Here is a 16,860-nt window from a genome sequence, read left to right as displayed (position 1 = left end):
ACAATTTCCATATAAAAATCGAATTTGGAAATGTGCCCATTTTTCCAGTGATAGGCGTACATCTTTATAATGTTGGAGTGAGGTAAGCTTATTACTGCGTTTCTATTATTTACACTCTTCGGTCTGATCACAGTGAGGGTTCTGTCAGCCATCAAACAAGTAAGCTTAAGCTTATAAGGACGTTCGCGCCAAAATTTTCTACTCGATAGACTTTTGTTTATTTTTACTGCGGCCAGATAAAGTGTCAGAAATGCAAAACACAAAGTTGCGATCACCAACTTCGTTTCAGAGATAAAGCGTGTGAGAAATTACCCTGATTTTTGAAATTGGAGGGCATCTGTTACGTAAATAGAGCGCTTTGGTTAAGAATTTGTGTTTCTACCTCTGCCATAAAGATGTTGGCAAAAGCGACTGCCATTTTGGTTATTATTCCTTGTGTTGATATCCTTTTTGTGAGACTTTACTCTGGAAAAAGGCATTTAAAACTGTCGTACGGCAAAACGAAAATCTCAAAACATGAAATTCAAACGTCAGTGTGACAATAAAAACAAACTCCCACTCCATGTATTTTTTTTTAAATTTTTTTGCAAAACATAGATCTATATTAACAAAAGTAATCTGTTAAGAAAAATGTAGGGCCTAAAAAAGGGGTCACCCACCATTTAAGAAAGCAAACTGCAAGCGAAGTGAGCAGAACAGCCACCCACCCTATGTCCTTAGAACGTTTTTCAGCACGTGGGCTCAATATATGGCATGGCATGATGTTGCAACAGTGAATTACTTGCACATGTAGTGAGGATGTGCATGCATAAACAATAAGCATGAACGTCCTTAAGATAACATACATATTGGTAGCCTAGTTTTAAGTTCCGAAAGTACTGGAAAGTAGCAACCCTCACCCAGGGACCCTCGTCAGAATCAGGTCTCTTTACACGACCCTAAGCTGGCAACTAGCCCGGGTCTGCTTGGCAAGTTAAGTGTAAAAAAAAATGTTTACATGAACTCGAGTTGCCTGGTTGTATCAAAGTTCTGTTCTGTACCACAATGCTGACCCAGGTCAGCTTGTTGACACCAAAAACTGGAAATGGTAGCTATAAAGAAAAAAAAAATACCACTTTTTTAACAAACCTTTGTCTCACTGAACGGTAGTGGCTTATAAAGAAAGGAGAAAGCAAAGAAACGTGGCTATTTTTGTCAAAATGTCAATCTGGGCTGGCTTTTCGTGGACTATTTACATGGTTGACTAGACTGGTCAACACAGATCGCAAAAAGGGTTACTTGGCAATGCAATTACTTTTTTAATTACTTCAAATAATAATATAGTCAAATTAATTAATTAATTGTATATAATTATTAATTGAAATAAGGCTTGTATAAAGCAAACATTAGGGCAGCTTGTATGTTAAAGTTTGTTGTACTGGTTAATCGATTATTTCCAATTGTTTCTGTAAGTAAAGTTCTGTTTAAGATCGTTTTGGAACGTTAAAGTACACATGATCTTCAGGAGCTTCACAGTGGTGAAATTTCATACAGTAGTTAGGCAATCAAGCTAGTTCAAGTAGGCAGCGACATGAAGCATTGCTTGTAAAATGTCATTGCAAAGGAATCAGTGACCATAATCAGTGGAATGGCGGATTGATGGAATGGCACTAATTTTCACACTGGTTTTCTTGCGGTTAGCTTCACCTCACTTTGCTTGTACGTGGTTAGCTTTTATTTCTTGGTTAGGGCAACATTTACATGTAGTATTGTCCTAATCAACAAAAAAAAAGAAAGCAAGCCATGGGGGTGAAGCTAACTGCAAGCAAACCAGGGTGAAGCTAAACACAAGCAACAGGGGTGAAGCTAGCCACTGGCAAACTAATGCCATTCTGTCATAACTACCATTCCGCAGAACAGGTTCACCTATTACAAGGGCCTTATCCATATACATCTCTATTGTAAAAAAAAAAAAAAAAGAATCAAAGGCAAACTAAAAACAAAAATAGAACAAAAACAAACTACAGTCAACTCTCTCTTAACGGACACCTCTATAAGACGGACACCTCTTTAAGACGGACACCTGGTGTTGGCCCTGTCCCTGTCGTTTTTCAGTCATTTTACTGCAACTAAACTCCCTATAAGACGGACACCTCTCTAACACGGACAGTTGGAGCCGTTCCCGACGGCGTCCGTTTTAGAGAGAGTTGCCTGTAAACATCTTTATTATTATGTCTTGATTTATCCTATTCTTTGATTTTGTTTCCAATTTCATGTTAGACTGAACAGGATTAGAAACACTCCTGACTCCATTTACTCAGAAATGGGTAACAAACAGAGTGGTAGAAGACGGGAAAATCAATTGGTACGTCCACAATTTGCATCATCCATCAATCCTTTACTTCCACCAGAAGCTATTGTCAGACTCACTGACTGCTTGAACAGACTACCTATTGCTCTTGACAAAAGTGTTCGGGATGAAGTGATACGTCGTGTAGAACTGAAAGAGACAGAGGATGCCCCAGAAATTCTACTTAGGAAAGGCCAAGAGGCATCTGGAATTCATGTGCTGGTGTCAGGGAATGTAACTGTTTTCAGTGAAAACCAGAAGTTTGTCTTGAGGGAAATTCAAGTGGGTGATTGCTTTGGGGAGGTTTCTGTGCTGTATAATATGAAGTGCACAGCTGATGTGTGGTCATCTAACAGGTACATAATTATGTGCATGTCGGTTCTAGTCGTAGGCTCATTGGTCTCTAGGTTTAATCCTTCTGGCAGCATTTCATCAGGTTTCCCTAACTGAGGTGAAGTTACTTATTTGTTGAAGGTTGTGAAAATTGTTATCCGTCCTACCCAATTTTCCAGGATAAATGAGCAAAGTTTGAAAAGTCTGCCTGACATTTTATATTAAGAACAAAACCTTGTGCATGTGTATAACCCTGAAAACTTTCCTCTTCAACAGATTAATTGCACTAAGTCTGTGTCCGAGCCAAGTGGCCCATACAGCCAGAGCTTTTCCCGGTTTCTATAGCATTAAGCGACTAGGAGTATTGCTAACCCCCCCCCCCCCCGATGGGTTGCTAGTCCATCGCAGCCCTGGTTACCCCCCAGCAGTAAATTCGCCGGTACCCATTCATACTCCTGGGTAGAAAAAGGCACTATTAAAAGAGTAAAGTTTCTTGCCCAAGAACATAGCGCAGCGCCCCAGCCAGGCCTCATACCTCGACTCAGAGTCGAGCGCGCTATCCATTAGACCACCATGCCTCCCATGGATACATTGCGCTAGTACAGTAATTTTAATAAAACTACAATTGTATAAAATAAATATGCCTTAATTTGGCAAGTCACTTTTCAATGTCATGCATGATAATGGCAATAGTAACAAATTTTAAAATATTTTTAAAATGTGTTGTACAATTACCGGTATTATATTTTAACAAGGTGTGTGATATTACTTCTGAAGACCTCTGATGCTCGCCAGCTGCTCACGTTTCCCAGTGAGATAACTCTACTGCAGTGGTTTCAACAAAGGTTGGTGAAAATACTGTGTTAACTTCATACAGAATTGTTCTGCAGCAATTTCAAGTTACCTTATTTATTGTTACTTATTTTTGTGGGAACTTAATTTCGTGAAAATGGAACAGGCATATTTCGTAGGACTTTAATTAAGTGATTTGGCCAAAAAATACATTAAATATAAAACTAAATTTCGCGAAAAATTGTCAAAATTTACTTGTCTGCATTAACAAACAGTAAGTCTTCTTTTCCACAGCAATAGTTTCCAATGACACTGAACAAAACCATAAAACATTTAATGAAACTTAAAAAATTTGGACGCTGTTCCTTTGTAACAAAGTAGAGCGAGTTTGAAGACTGAACCAAGATAATCATGTACTAGGAAACTCACTATAACGTTTAATCAATAATAATATAGAACGGTATTAAACTTTGCGTCGTTATTTTCGCGATCGAACGTTTTTGTCACGGGTCTTTAATTTTGCTTTTTTTTTTCGAGAATCACTAAAATTAAGTTCCGCGAAAATAAGTAACAATAAGGAATTGTCATTTCTTCTTTCTTTTTTAACATGTTTTGTATTACCCCATCTAAGTTGTGTGGAGACTGAAGCCACAGTGACCTTATGGTTAGTGTCCTGGGCCTGGTTGTTCAAAGCACGATTACCGGTAAGCTAATCCAGGATTAGTGTGAAATTTGATTTTAATTTTATAACATTTCTTTGAGGTTTTCTGTTAATATTTTCTGTCCCCAGTTTTGACATGGACCAATCTCAAACTTAACAAAACATTTAGCTATGGAAAACCCTGTAAAACAAGAAAAATTCAAATCTTGATCGTCCTTTAATCCTGGGTTAGCTTTAATCGTCTTTCGAACAACCCGGCCCTGGACTCTGGATTGAGCAGTCGGTTCAAGACCTGCCTGGGGTCACTGCATTGTGTTCTTGGGAAAGACACTTCACTATAATTATAGTGCCTCTCATCACCCAGGTCAGGGTTCGTACGGGTCATGGAAAACCAGGAAAGTCATGGAATTTTAGAATTTCATTTTCCAGGCCTGGAAAGTCATGGAATTTAAGTGTGGATCATGGAAAGTCATGGAAAATTGTATTGATTGTACAAAATAATACTTTATTATTTGTGAAGAAAAGGGTAAGAAGGTTCCAGAAATCAAGTTAATTTTTGAAAATTTCCAAGTAAAATGGTAAAATGTAGGTCATGGAAAACTTTGAAAGTCATGGAAAAGGTCATGGGAAGTCATGGAATTTCAAAAGCTCAAAAGAGTACGAACCCCGCAGTTGTACATGTATACATGTAAATGGGTACCAGCAAACTGTCTTATTAATGCTTGGCATAACTTGTATCTGTGATGGACTAGCATCCCATCTGAAAAAATACTCCTAGTCACTCAATACTACAGAAACCAAAATAAGCTCTAGCCTGATGTGCCTCTATTGGCTCAAAATCAGACTTAAACTTACCCATCTGAATTCAGGGTTAGTACATGTATGTGAAATAATTTATTTCTTGTTAACACTGCCTGAAATTTTATGTGGCCAAATTCAAAATATTATTTTTCATAGCTTCTGTTCCCAGGCTAATAAGTACCGATAAAGCACTTGAATTATGTTGACAGACATTCAAGCAAAGTTTATGCTCCATGGTCAACATTTAAGATTCTGTAATTTGCAGCATTAATTCAGGGCACTTTCTTCTTCTTGTTGATTATCATTTTCTTTAGTCTGCTCAATTAATCACACACTTGTCATTTGCTGCATGGGATGCTTAAGTTTGTTTACTGTATTGTAGCTTCAGTGTCAGTGACTGCAATTAAGAAAAGTTGTTCTGTAGCAGATGTTATAAATGATATTTCCTCCAATGTTTTCAATGTCAATTGTAGGAGATACCTTGACACCAGTAAACTGTTTGACAATCAACAGTTGTCAAAGGAGATTGCTATAGATGTGTTTCAAAAGGTTGGAAGACACACATCGTAACTACACTGTGTTTGCCATAGTTACTCAGGGACGGCGGGGCTGGGGGGGAGGGGGGGGGGGTGCTTCAGTCCCCCCAGAATTTCCGAAAAAATAAAGACTTACTAAAAGAAGAGTCTTTTTAGCCCCCCCCCCCCCCCACTTCAAGTCACTAGTCAGCCCCCCCACTTGGAAAAATGCTCCGCCGTCCCTGTTACTATTGATCCCAGATGTCTGAGTTGAAATGACTCAATTATAATAATTATAAAATTTACTGTTTTCTTCTTCTTAGTCCCCAGTGGTACACAGCTGGAGAAAAGAGTCTTTAGCATCTGTGGTCACCACCATAAAGCCAGGTCAGTTAATTTAAAATTATGTTTTTTAAAAATATAGATATAATGCAGTAGGTATTCTTAGCTTTCTCTGGTGGATGGAGAAGCAAATTTTAATATTAATGTTATTATTTATTTCACACCTTTTTGGTCATAAACTAGGTACGTATTTATTCAATTAAGCGCCCAACCTCGAATAAGCGCCCACTTTGAATAAGCGCCCACCCTGAAGGTAGGAAAAGTTAATGCATGTAAGTGCCCAGCCTCGAATAAGCCATATCTACTCTGCTGGGATATCCTCTGATTCTTTACTTAATGATGGTAAAATTGGCCAACTACTTTGATAATAAAGCTGCATGCCTACTGTTACTTTAAAACTTTCTGAACCCCAAACTACATGTATAAGTAATTCAGGAAAAAAGAATTTACCAGACAGTTTAACTTAGAAATGCCATGAGGGAAAACTAATTCCTTTACCTTTAATTACTTTTTAATTGTTTGCAGCAATTATTGTACTGTATCCTACTGACAGCATAATTTTCAAAGAAGGATGGAAAGGACAAGAAATGTTTGTTCTAGTTCATGGACAGTAAGTTAAATTATACAATAAACATCTGATAAATGCAAGTTTGAGAATAAACTCGTAAAAGTACACACAAATACATTTGTACTAAGCCTTATTACCAACATTGGTTGGAGGTGCGCAAAATTATCCACCATGGGATGTTCCCCGGGTCATATACAGGAAAAAATCCAGTGGTCATAATCAGTGTTGTACTTTGGTAGGCTTAACTTCAAATCCCATATTTCTTCAATTAAACACCCAACAGGACTAGAAAAGGGTCCATTAATATTGTCAACCCCCACTCTCTAACCCACTCCTGCCATAAAATCATGTTCTTTTGTTTTTTTGTTTGTTTTTCTTTTTTTTTAAATCCACCCCTCTCCTTAATTAGCAGTCAGTATTAATGTATGCATTGATCAATGATCAAGTTAATTGCTCTGTATGTAGGGTGAAGTTCTCAACTGGAAATCAGGAGCTTGCTACATTTGATGCTGGAGACAGAGGGTTCTCTTTTGGAGAGGAAGGTACCAGTGGCAATTAATAGAATTGTAGAAATTATTGATATAAATATATAACATGCACCTTTTATTTGCTGTTTAGCCTTTTAAAAGAGGTCCAATTTTGTGAAAAGGTGCCTTTAACCCATTGACTCCTGGAGATTTTTCCGAAAAAGGCATTTGTAAGGTGTTTTTGACCTTTTAAGGTCTATTATAAGCTAAAATAGCTCCAAATCACTCAAAACAGCCCTTGAAACGCAAAATGCATGTTTGTTTTTCACCAGAACCACGTTTCAACTTTTTAGTGCGTGCATGTGCACAAATCAAAATTTGGACATAGTTTTTGAACGATAAACCATCCTACCACTTTAGGCTTTTTGTTTTTTATATATATATTTTTTTGCTTTTCCTTTTTCTCTTCTTCCTTTCTTTTTGCTGCAATGTTTGGCCCTCTTCCAGGCTTCTTTCTAGTAGAAGAATTTCCGCGAAAGTGCAAACGAGGCAAGAACTACTTACCATGGACAATCAAAGGGTGGAAAGGGGAAACTTTCCTCTGAGTTTTTCACTAAAATTTTGAAGCGTTTTGGTGCATATTTCAGCTCCATCAATCTAATCACGCTGGTTTAGGTATCGTTGGAAAGGTCTTGGTCTGCTTCACAATTTGAGCATAGATGTCGCCTTTCTGGGTGAAAGGTGATGACGTCACAAGCGGGACAAATGCCTGGATCCTTTACGGCCGGTTTAGGCCGGTTTAGGAGTCAAGGGGTTAACTAGCTAAACACCCATCAGCAGGCTTTTTTCTTTTCATAGTCAATGATATTATTAACAATATTATTTATTACATTTGAAGCTGTCCAGCATTAGATGCATAATTTATTAAAGAAATAAAAAACGCGCCCGAGTGCATTATTGAGTTATATAAGCACGCGAGAATTTTTAAGAACACGAGAGAAGTGCATAGAGAAGCACGAGGCGCAGCCGAGTGCTTCTCGCACTTCTCGAGTGTTCTTAAAAATTCCCAAGTGCTTATATAACTCAATAATGCACGAGGAGAAAGTTTTTTATTTCTTTTATGAAATGTTAAAGAAATTGCGCGCGCTTAAACTCGTGACGTAAGCAGCGTGCATTATAACTCAATAAAGCACGCGCGTGACGTATGCAGCGTGCTTTATGGGATTATAATGAATTCGAATTGACCAATCACAGCGCGCGCAATTCCTCGACCATTTTATAAATATGTTTCAGACCACCATTGGATAATCAGCCATAATACCATGCCCACCTTATGATATTATTTTTGATGTGCAGGTTTCTTTACTGGAACTGAGAGGAGATCCACCATCAGGTTAGGACAGATACACAGTATGGAAGAGCATTATTTTAAAGGTCATACATGTTTCTCTGATTATAATTGGTGCTTGGAGGATAAACAATCTTTCCCAGTTTCAGTGATAAACTACTTGGTGATCTCGATTGAATGTTACAGTTAGTCTTGTGACAGTGTTCAATATACAGTATTACTCTGCTATTATATTTTGATGTGCTTTTTTTACATATTCTACCCTGAAAACCTTATCATACATCAGCATGTACTAGAGTGTTATTTGCACCCTGCCATATCTTATTCCATGATGGTACCTGCCCCTCCTAACCCATTCAGTTTTTCTCAGGGCTCCATAAACACTCTGACCTGTAAGCATTTTAGTGGGGGGGGGGGGGGGTCTGAATACTTAAACCAGATGTGATCATTGGATCCATATTATTGTTGTGACTGTAATTGGATTCTTCTTCAAGCTCTATTTTAGATCAGGTATCTTGCACACTCTATTTAAATACCGTGGAGATTCACCTCACCTCACGTCACCTACCCACCCCCCACCCTCCCAAAACATGTAAACGGTAAAGTAACCATTAATAAATGAGTACATGCTTATTAGAAAAGCCGCCTGCTAACACTGTGACAATAAAGATCACCTGCCATTGTTTTCTGTAGACTTTGACAGCAGACTCTGGGTTTCACCACTTTCAACTACCATCTGATAAAAACCTAGAGCTTGTAGTACAATTATAGGTATATAATGTACATACATGTACTCCACAGGGCGGCTGGGCCATGCCAGGTTATTATGCTACGAGAGGAAAACTTCCATGATGCTGTTAGTCAGGTGTGTGTAATTTATTATTTTCATATATTAAACACTTTGCACTTCATGCAATTATACACAGTGTTATCTTAAGGCCGGCACACACTAGGGGACTTGTCGCAGGGACTTGCTTCGGGGACCAGTCCCATAGTGTGTACTCGTATTTTGCATCGAAAGTCTAGTCGCAGGGACCACATTTTTGGTCCCTGCGACTAGTCCCACGAATTAAGCTGGTTTGATTTCTGAGACTATTCGCAGGGAACAATAATCCCACAAATCGGTCAATTTTCTAGTGTGTACACACTAAGGGACAAGTCCCTGCGACTAGTCCCTGCGACTAGTCCCCTAGTGTGTGCCTAGCTTTAAGGGAGAGTAAGTGCTAGACACAGATCTACAAGCACGTTCAAATTATTTCATACAAGTTTGTAATCTTGCAGCTTTTTTGCTAAAGATTTTGATTTTATGAGTGGAAAAAAATACATGGATCTTTTTGTATCACTGAAAACATTGTTATGCAATAATAAGTTTAATTGGCATTGTTTAAATCAGTAATTATATAAATTGGATTGAGTGGAGTACAGTTCAGGGAAAAATTGCACAATTTATATGATGAGCACAAATCACTTGACTTCTGAGTTGTTTGATCAGCCAAATATGATGATGTTAAAATTGGGCATTCACATGATCATTGTGTCAATTCCTTGACAAAAAAAATGATAGGTTTGTAGAGAACCAATCATAAACAAGAAGTTTTTTATTGCATTATTAACACTTACAGATTAAGTTGCTAGAGATCATTAACTACAACAACAACAACTACACATGCTTATTACAAATTTCATTGCACAGTTCACAACAGAAGCAACATTGCTCCAAGAGCTAAGTGTCAAGTGGAAACAACAGGTCACTCAGAGAGATAGCAGGCTGTACTCAAAGTATGGAGGAGCTTTGGATTTGGAGGTTTGACCGTCTTTTTATCTTGTGGATATTGAATAACAATCAATCTGTTTAACCTGTGTTTTGCTAAAGATGACGCAAGTCCACTGAAATGTAGTGCGAGCACATGAGTCCATTAAAAAAAGAAAACAGACTGGTTGGATGATCAAAAAAATGTTCAACACATTCCTGCATTTTTTCTTATTTCTACATCCTTGATCAGGCCAAGTGGCTCATGTCAGAAGAGCTCATTCTGTCTTTTTTTGGTATGAAGCAATTCGAGGAGGAGTATTTCTTCATCCCTTTCCCTGGATGGGAATGGGATGCTAGTGTATCACAGGGTTGACCCCAACAACACATTTGCTGCTACCTATACACACATGGGTGGAAAGAGGCACTGTAAGAGAAAACTTATTTCCCCCCCCCCCCCCCCCAGACCACAACACAATGACTCTGGCCAGGGCTCACACCCAGACTGCATTATGCCACTGCACCAACCTTAACAAATGACACCCATTAAAATGACAGGGATCGTTTAGCATAATTATTTATGCATTTTAGCTTCGTAACAAAGCAATAATTAATGTTATATAATGTTCCATTTGTTGTTTTCTCTATTAAGATTTTGAGGATGACCTTGAAGCAGGTGAGTAACAACATAAGAATAGTAAAGAAGAATCCCTCATCCCGTATATCCTTCGTCCTTTACCTCTCATCCCACATCCCGTATCCCTCATCCCACATCCCTCAGTCCACATCCATTATCCCTCATCCCTTAGTCCACATCCATTATCCCTCATCTCTTATCCTTTATCCTCCATCCTGAACCCCATATATCTCATCCCATATCCCTCATGCTACATCCCTCATCCCTTAGCCCACATCCCTCATTCCATATCCCTCACCCCTTATCCCTGATCCCATATCCCGTATGCCACATCTGTCATCCCTTATCCCACATCCCTTATCCTGTATCTTTCACCACTCATCCGTCATTTTTCATCCTTTATCCCTCATCTTATACTCCTTATCCCTCTTTCCTCTTCCTTCACCTCTTATCCCTCGTGCAAAATCCCTCATCCCACACGCCGCACTCCTCACCTTTTAATTCTCCATTTCTCATCTTCCATGCTTCATCCTTCCTCACTTCTTAAAACCTGTTTCCTCTTTGTTTAAGCCACGTACATGTATGTAAGTGCAGAATCATAATCATTACTCAAGAATGCGATTTTCTTGACAGACAGAAGAATTCAAAGCTTGTCCACCAGGATTCCTGTACATTCTTGCTCTGTCCATGGTTATTAAGGAAGTGCAAGCTGATGATGTCATGTTGTCAACCAGACAGTACCAAGAAGGTTAGTCTACTTTTTTCTTATTATTGGTGTTCTGTGAGTGGTTCACTTGTTTTGGAATGGCAGATGCAATGCAAGCAGCAATAAACAAGAGAACAGCTCTCGACATCACTCCCAGGATCTCTACACCCCGTCCCCTAAGAAGAGGTTGTAAGCGACGTCATTAAATCCTCATTTTAAGCAACTCAACACAAGTAAACATCTTAGAGATTGGCAAGTTCTCAGGTGCGGATCGAGGCCCGGAAAGGTGCCCCCCCCCCCCTCCCCCCTGAGATGACCTGCGACTTTCAAATACAACTGGTATTCGGCAAAGAAATAATATGTGGTTTATTGGTTCACCCCCTACTAAGAAAAATCTTTGATCCCCCCTGTGCCCAATTGTATAAAGCAACTTAAGATAAAGTGGGATTTTCTGCAACTGCTCCTTGCGTTCCGCTGAATGTTTTTGCAGCGTCATGGGTTTTTCGTTACTCTTTAGTCCGTCTTTGCCCAATTCATCCATAATAGCACGGGCCGCGAAAATCCTCTGGAACACAGGGAATGGTTGCAGAAAATCTCACTTAATCTTAGTTGCTCTATGCAACCGGGCCCTGGTTCTTTACTGATGCATGTATTTTGCTTTCGGTCTAAAGGCGGTACCCTGTTTGTAGTCCTACAAGGAAGTGCAGAAGTCATGGAAGATAATACGCCCACATCTCTCATAGTGGATCTTAAACAAGTATTTTGTAAGTAACTTACATTAAGAAACAAGCAATGATACATTTAATCAACCGGGGCAAAATGCCTGAAAAAAATTTCAGGGCTTTGAACACCGGGTTCAAATCCGTGACCTCCACGATACCGGTGCGATGCTCCACCAACTTTTACTATGAAGCAACTGGTAGCCAAGTGATTTTTGTGGGTTCTATTTTTCCCATGAAGGAATAGATGACAGAATAAATGAAATGATGCCGCCGTGCTAAACAATTTCATCAATTCTGTCTTACTTACATTCAACATAAGAGAACGTTTCGCCAGAAATCTTCAAATGATTAACCGATAATACCATACTTCTTTTAAAATCCGAGGAAAATAATACTAGAATTCTTAAATCCAGTTATATAGATATGTAGCTCTGTAGGTAGGTTGAGGATGACTTTGAAGCAGGGGAGTAATAGCATAAGAAATGTCAAGTAGAAACTGTATGAAGAAAGATCAGTGTTAATCAGCCTGTGGCACCCTCATCCGGAATCGTTCATACCACATCCCTCATCCTTTATCCCTCATGAATCCCTCACCCCTCATTTCATATCCCTCATCCCACATATCCTTCATGCCACATCCTGTATCCCTTCATCCCACATCCCCCATCCTTTATCCCTCATTCACTTATTCAAAGTTCTTTTCACCCCCTGTAGGGAAGAATGATAGCATGCCTGACCGGGGCTGGGTGAAGGCAACAGAATTGTGCGTGGCAGCCTTCTTCCCTGAGGAGGCAGTGAGAGAAGCAGAGAACACATTCCCGGATGTTGTGTTGCCAAGACCCTAAGCGAATACGCCTTTGTTTCAACCGATATCGACAGCGTTCTTCATCGCCCGACTGCCCGGCTCCTGGTGGTGTGGAACATAGTACCGGCTTTCCATCGCGCTCGAATTCCACCAGTGTCGGTGACAGCCACCGAATCGAAATCCAAGAAGATCAGATTTTATAGTGAGTGGGTTTTCAACCCCCTGCTCACCCCAAACCTGTAGGACCCGTTGAGCTGTCCTTACGAGTACCGTCTTCGTGTTCGTAGCCTTCTAGTTGTAAAGAACAGGAAGATGCGGTTCTACATGTATATCACTCGTATATCGGCTCAGTGCTGTTTCTATCGTGGTTCCACGTCTCCTCTACGTTATGCAATTCTGAGTGCCCGGCGGGAATCAAACCTTAGTGTTGTAGCTTAATCGATGCAAGCCAGAAACATTAGAACCTGTTTGCCGAGAAGCCTTGTCTCTTCTTCATTTCTGTTTCCTAAATCTGCTTCGCGACAATATGATAAAAATGGATTTTGAGGACCAAGAACATTAAAGTACAACTGCAGCTGCGCTTTGTGTTCCACTTTTTTAAAGAACTCAAACTGGAACATTTTACGCAGTTTAAAAATTTCTTTTCTTATTGTATTACTGTTTTGGTGAAAACAAATGTTATTGTTGTTAAATAAAGTGTGTAATGGGTTGTCGTCGTTGTCATTCTTGTTGGAAAATAAGCCGCGAAGCCGAGAAGCAGAATAAGAGCAAAAAAAGACAAAAAGTTAAGAACAAATTTACGTTTGAGGAATGTAGCTGTGGTCGGAATCTCGGTGCAGTTACGGTGCCCAATGTTTACCTGTGAAAGCCTAAAAAGCCCTCTTGTTTTCCTCACTCGTCGTTCTTTGCGCGGCCCCAGCTAACCGTGGCTGGGCCACAGTGTCTTTTAGGCATTCAAATGCAAGATGGCGGACACACTACTGCGATTTTAGCGCCTGAAAAACCCTAAGGGCTGGGTCCGTGAAGGAAAAACACAAATTTAAATGAATCGCGCACCAAGAGCCCCTCATCCTCTCTTGGCGCACTTATGAACGCGACTGTAATAATAATAACAATCTTTTATTAGGAAGCTCCATCACTTAAAGTGGTTTACATAGAGGTCCTAACACTAGATGTATATTATAAAATGATACAATTAAAATCAATAAATTAGAGCTCAAACCGAAATATAAAAAATATTTACAATATATACATTAAAAGGATTAAAAATACTTAATTATAAAAAGCAGAAAAAAGACACTTCTTACAAATTGGCAAACTTGCTGAGTTTCTTACAGTTCTCTCTAACTCATTATAGTCTTTGAAACACTGGTACCGCGAACGATGTTTTCCCCAATTGTATTTGATTCTGTACGTCGCTAGAATCAATTAGGCGTAACAGTTACCCATTTATACTCGTGAGCGGAGAGGCACTATGTGTTAGTCTTGGCCAATTCAAGACTAACACATGATCTTAAATGGTACCGGAAAACGCTTGTTGCCGCACCGCTTTGCTCGATTTGGAGTCCAACGTGATAAGCATTAAGCCGGCGAGCCACCTTTTCCCGTTTTTCCCCATTGGTGGCCATTGATTGACTCGATCAACAAATTGCCGCTCAATCTACCCAATGTGCTTTGGATCTTGGCGAGTCTTGTAATTGATTGACTATCCTTTTAAAGACGTTATTCATCGTTAACATAAACAAAGGTCTTCTAGAAAAATGTACTGTAGGAGGCAGTCAAATTGCTGGCAGAACTTGCTTTTCAATTTGAAGTTTTCCATATCTGAGTGGTCGCTTATCAGAGCGTCAACTGGAAATTAAAACATCTGGATAATTATCTCGGTGAAAACCTGCAGCATAATTCAAGACAAAAATTGCCATGTTTTTAGCATTTATAATAGCCGTTAAATTTACCATGTTTTTAGCATTTATAATAGCCGTTAAATTTGCCATGTTTTTAGCATTTATAATAGCCATTAAAAAGCGCTGCGTCACTAACACAGTTCTAAACACAGTCACATTTCTCAAGGTCGATGTAATTCATGGCATAACTACAGAACATTATCATTCAGTTGATTATTTCCTTTATTCCCATCACGAGTCGCTTGGCAGTCTTTTGCTATCGTAAAGAGAAATTTAAAGTTGATCGGTAAACGTGACATTCACAGAAAACTTTTTACGCTCTTGTACTGCGTGATTAGAAATTCGATATCTTGAAAGAATGCGGTAAACTAGATGTTTCGTTTTTCAATTGTAATGCTCATAAAAAAAACTACTTTTCCTGATTGTACTCACTAAATTTACACTAGTAATGATTTCGCTGTTCAATAGTTTATTCATTACGAAAATCTTCATCCGTTCTAAATGAGATTCATGCCGTGCGCTAAATTAAGTCATCTTAGTCAGCAATGTTGTCAATTATTAATAATGTGTTTAAACAGTTTACCATTCTCACTCATTAATTATGTCGCTAATTGTCCGGCGTGGATAAGATATGGGAAAAGATTGTGGCCGAGGCAATGAGCGACTGGGTGAGAAAGCACTATAGCTGTGTATTACGTCGCCGAAGGGGAGGTTGGAGGGTCGAAAATTTGTTCGGACTTCCCGGCTTGCGTATCTCTTTCGAAATGTCCCGAAACTAAGCAAAGAGATCTTTAAATACCGCGATTGTGCACATGCTGATTAGGCATTACATAATACAACTATCTATAAAAAAACAGGGTTATGTAATCCACGCACTTGTGAATTCCGCGTCATAATTATGAATGAGAATAGTTTACCATTCTCACTCATTAATTATGCCGCTAATTGTCCGGCGTGGATAAGATATGGGAAAAGATTGTGGCCTACGGCTGCTCACGCACCTTGCTGCTTCAGTATAAACGCCAAAAGATCTCCGCATTTACATGAAATAATCCACAAAATATACATTCTCCCCAAAACTCAGAAAACCCCTCAAACCCCAACCGGTATATCCAACCACGAGAGAGGCCCAACCCAGCTAGTGGGGTTACTTCCCTATACCATATCATAGCATGTATTTAGATCGTGGCTTATAATGAGAGTGAAGTTAAGAGTAAAGAAAACGCCAAGACCTAAGGCGGACAGAATAACACCAGTGATGTCTGCCGAGAAAGGAAAACGTAAGACAAAAACGAAAAAAGAACAAAAGGGAAAACCCCCACTAGCCAAGCCGGACCAGGAATCCGTCGTAAACAGATTATAGGGTGTAAATTAGAATACCCTTCTGATCGCGACAAGGCCAGTGGAGGGCGTGGACTGACTATTTTTTAATTATTTTAAAATGACATAATATTTTGAATTGTTAAAATTCTAGCTAGGGGAGAAGTAAAGGATAAACATAACTCCCGTATAACCCAGGTTGTAGCGTCTAAACGTGGATAAAATGCTTAACTCCGTGGATAAAAACGACCGACCGGCGAGCTTTTAATAATTACAAACTAAACCTACAGAAATATACAATTGTCTATTTAAAGTTCCGCACTGGGATGTGTTAGGTAACAAACCTTACGTTAGCCCAACGTGTTAACACTTTAACCAAAGCTCATTAACACTCAAACAGCAGTAAGCTCTTAAACAAAAGTCCACACAACTACTGTATTTTTCTTGACATAAAAGCTTATTAATTCCTGACCGATAAACCATAACAAAGCACCTAACACACCAACACTTAAAAGGACCGACACATGACTGTTGCCAAATACCCTCGATACCCAATTCAAACTTTAAACAAAGACGACGCATGGCTCTTGCCAACTTAGCTCGACACACGAGCACACTTGAGACCAAAACCGTAACACGTCGTGAAACAAATTGTGCTCAACAAAGGAGCGAACATAGCTATAGCCGACACACGGCATGTTCCAATTTCTACTCGACACACGAGCGAACGTTTTAGCTACAACCAAAAGACAGCGTCTGCCAATTTCTGCTCGACATACGAGCGAACGTTTTAGCTATAAGAGCCGACACACGGCGTCTGCCAATCTCTGCTCGACACACGAGCGACGGAACGTTTTAGC

The 16,860-nt window shown here is 39.4% G+C and overlaps 1 protein-coding gene across 2 annotated transcripts; it reads left to right on the top strand.

The window, feature by feature from the left end:
• The first annotated feature begins 2,287 nt into the window (after positions 1-2,287).
• Positions 2,288-13,485, top strand: LOC144640154 (uncharacterized). 2 transcript variants are annotated; one of them, XM_078499372.1, is made up of 13 exons: positions 2,288-2,685; positions 3,418-3,507; positions 5,390-5,465; positions 5,755-5,818; positions 6,299-6,383; positions 6,807-6,883; positions 8,165-8,201; positions 8,958-9,021; positions 9,850-9,960; positions 10,559-10,582; positions 11,177-11,291; positions 11,921-12,013; positions 12,686-13,485. In XM_078499372.1, the coding sequence occupies exons 1-13, from the start codon at positions 2,303-2,305 to the stop codon at positions 12,814-12,816; spliced, it is 1,350 nt and encodes a 449-aa protein (XP_078355498.1). In that variant the 5' UTR covers positions 2,288-2,302; the 3' UTR covers positions 12,817-13,485. The 2 variants fall into 2 exon arrangements, with proteins under 2 accessions (XP_078355498.1, XP_078355499.1); XM_078499373.1 differs by lacking the exons at positions 2,288-2,685; positions 3,418-3,507 and adding an exon at positions 4,650-4,985.
• The last annotated feature ends 3,375 nt before the right edge of the window (positions 13,486-16,860 follow it).

This window comes from Oculina patagonica, unplaced genomic scaffold (assembly GCF_052425735.1).
Source record: "Oculina patagonica isolate OP01 unplaced genomic scaffold, crgOcupat unplaced2, whole genome shotgun sequence".
NCBI classification, from domain to species: domain Eukaryota; kingdom Metazoa; phylum Cnidaria; class Anthozoa; order Scleractinia; family Oculinidae; genus Oculina; species Oculina patagonica.
The sequence above is the reverse complement of the archived record's forward strand: the minus strand, read 5'-3'. Positions and strand labels throughout refer to the sequence as shown.

Excerpts from the sequence above, each read along its gene's own strand:
- LOC144640154 (XM_078499372.1), top strand. The coding sequence starts at position 2,303 with ATGGGTAACAAACAGAGTGGTAGAAGACGGGAAAATCAATTGGTACGT. Across the intron at positions 6,384-6,806 it reads TTTGTTCTAGTTCATGGACA|GGTGAAGTTCTCAACTGGAA; the intron begins GTAAGTTAAATT and ends CTCTGTATGTAG. Across the intron at positions 12,014-12,685 it reads GGATCTTAAACAAGTATTTT|GGAAGAATGATAGCATGCCT; the intron begins GTAAGTAACTTA and ends CACCCCCTGTAG.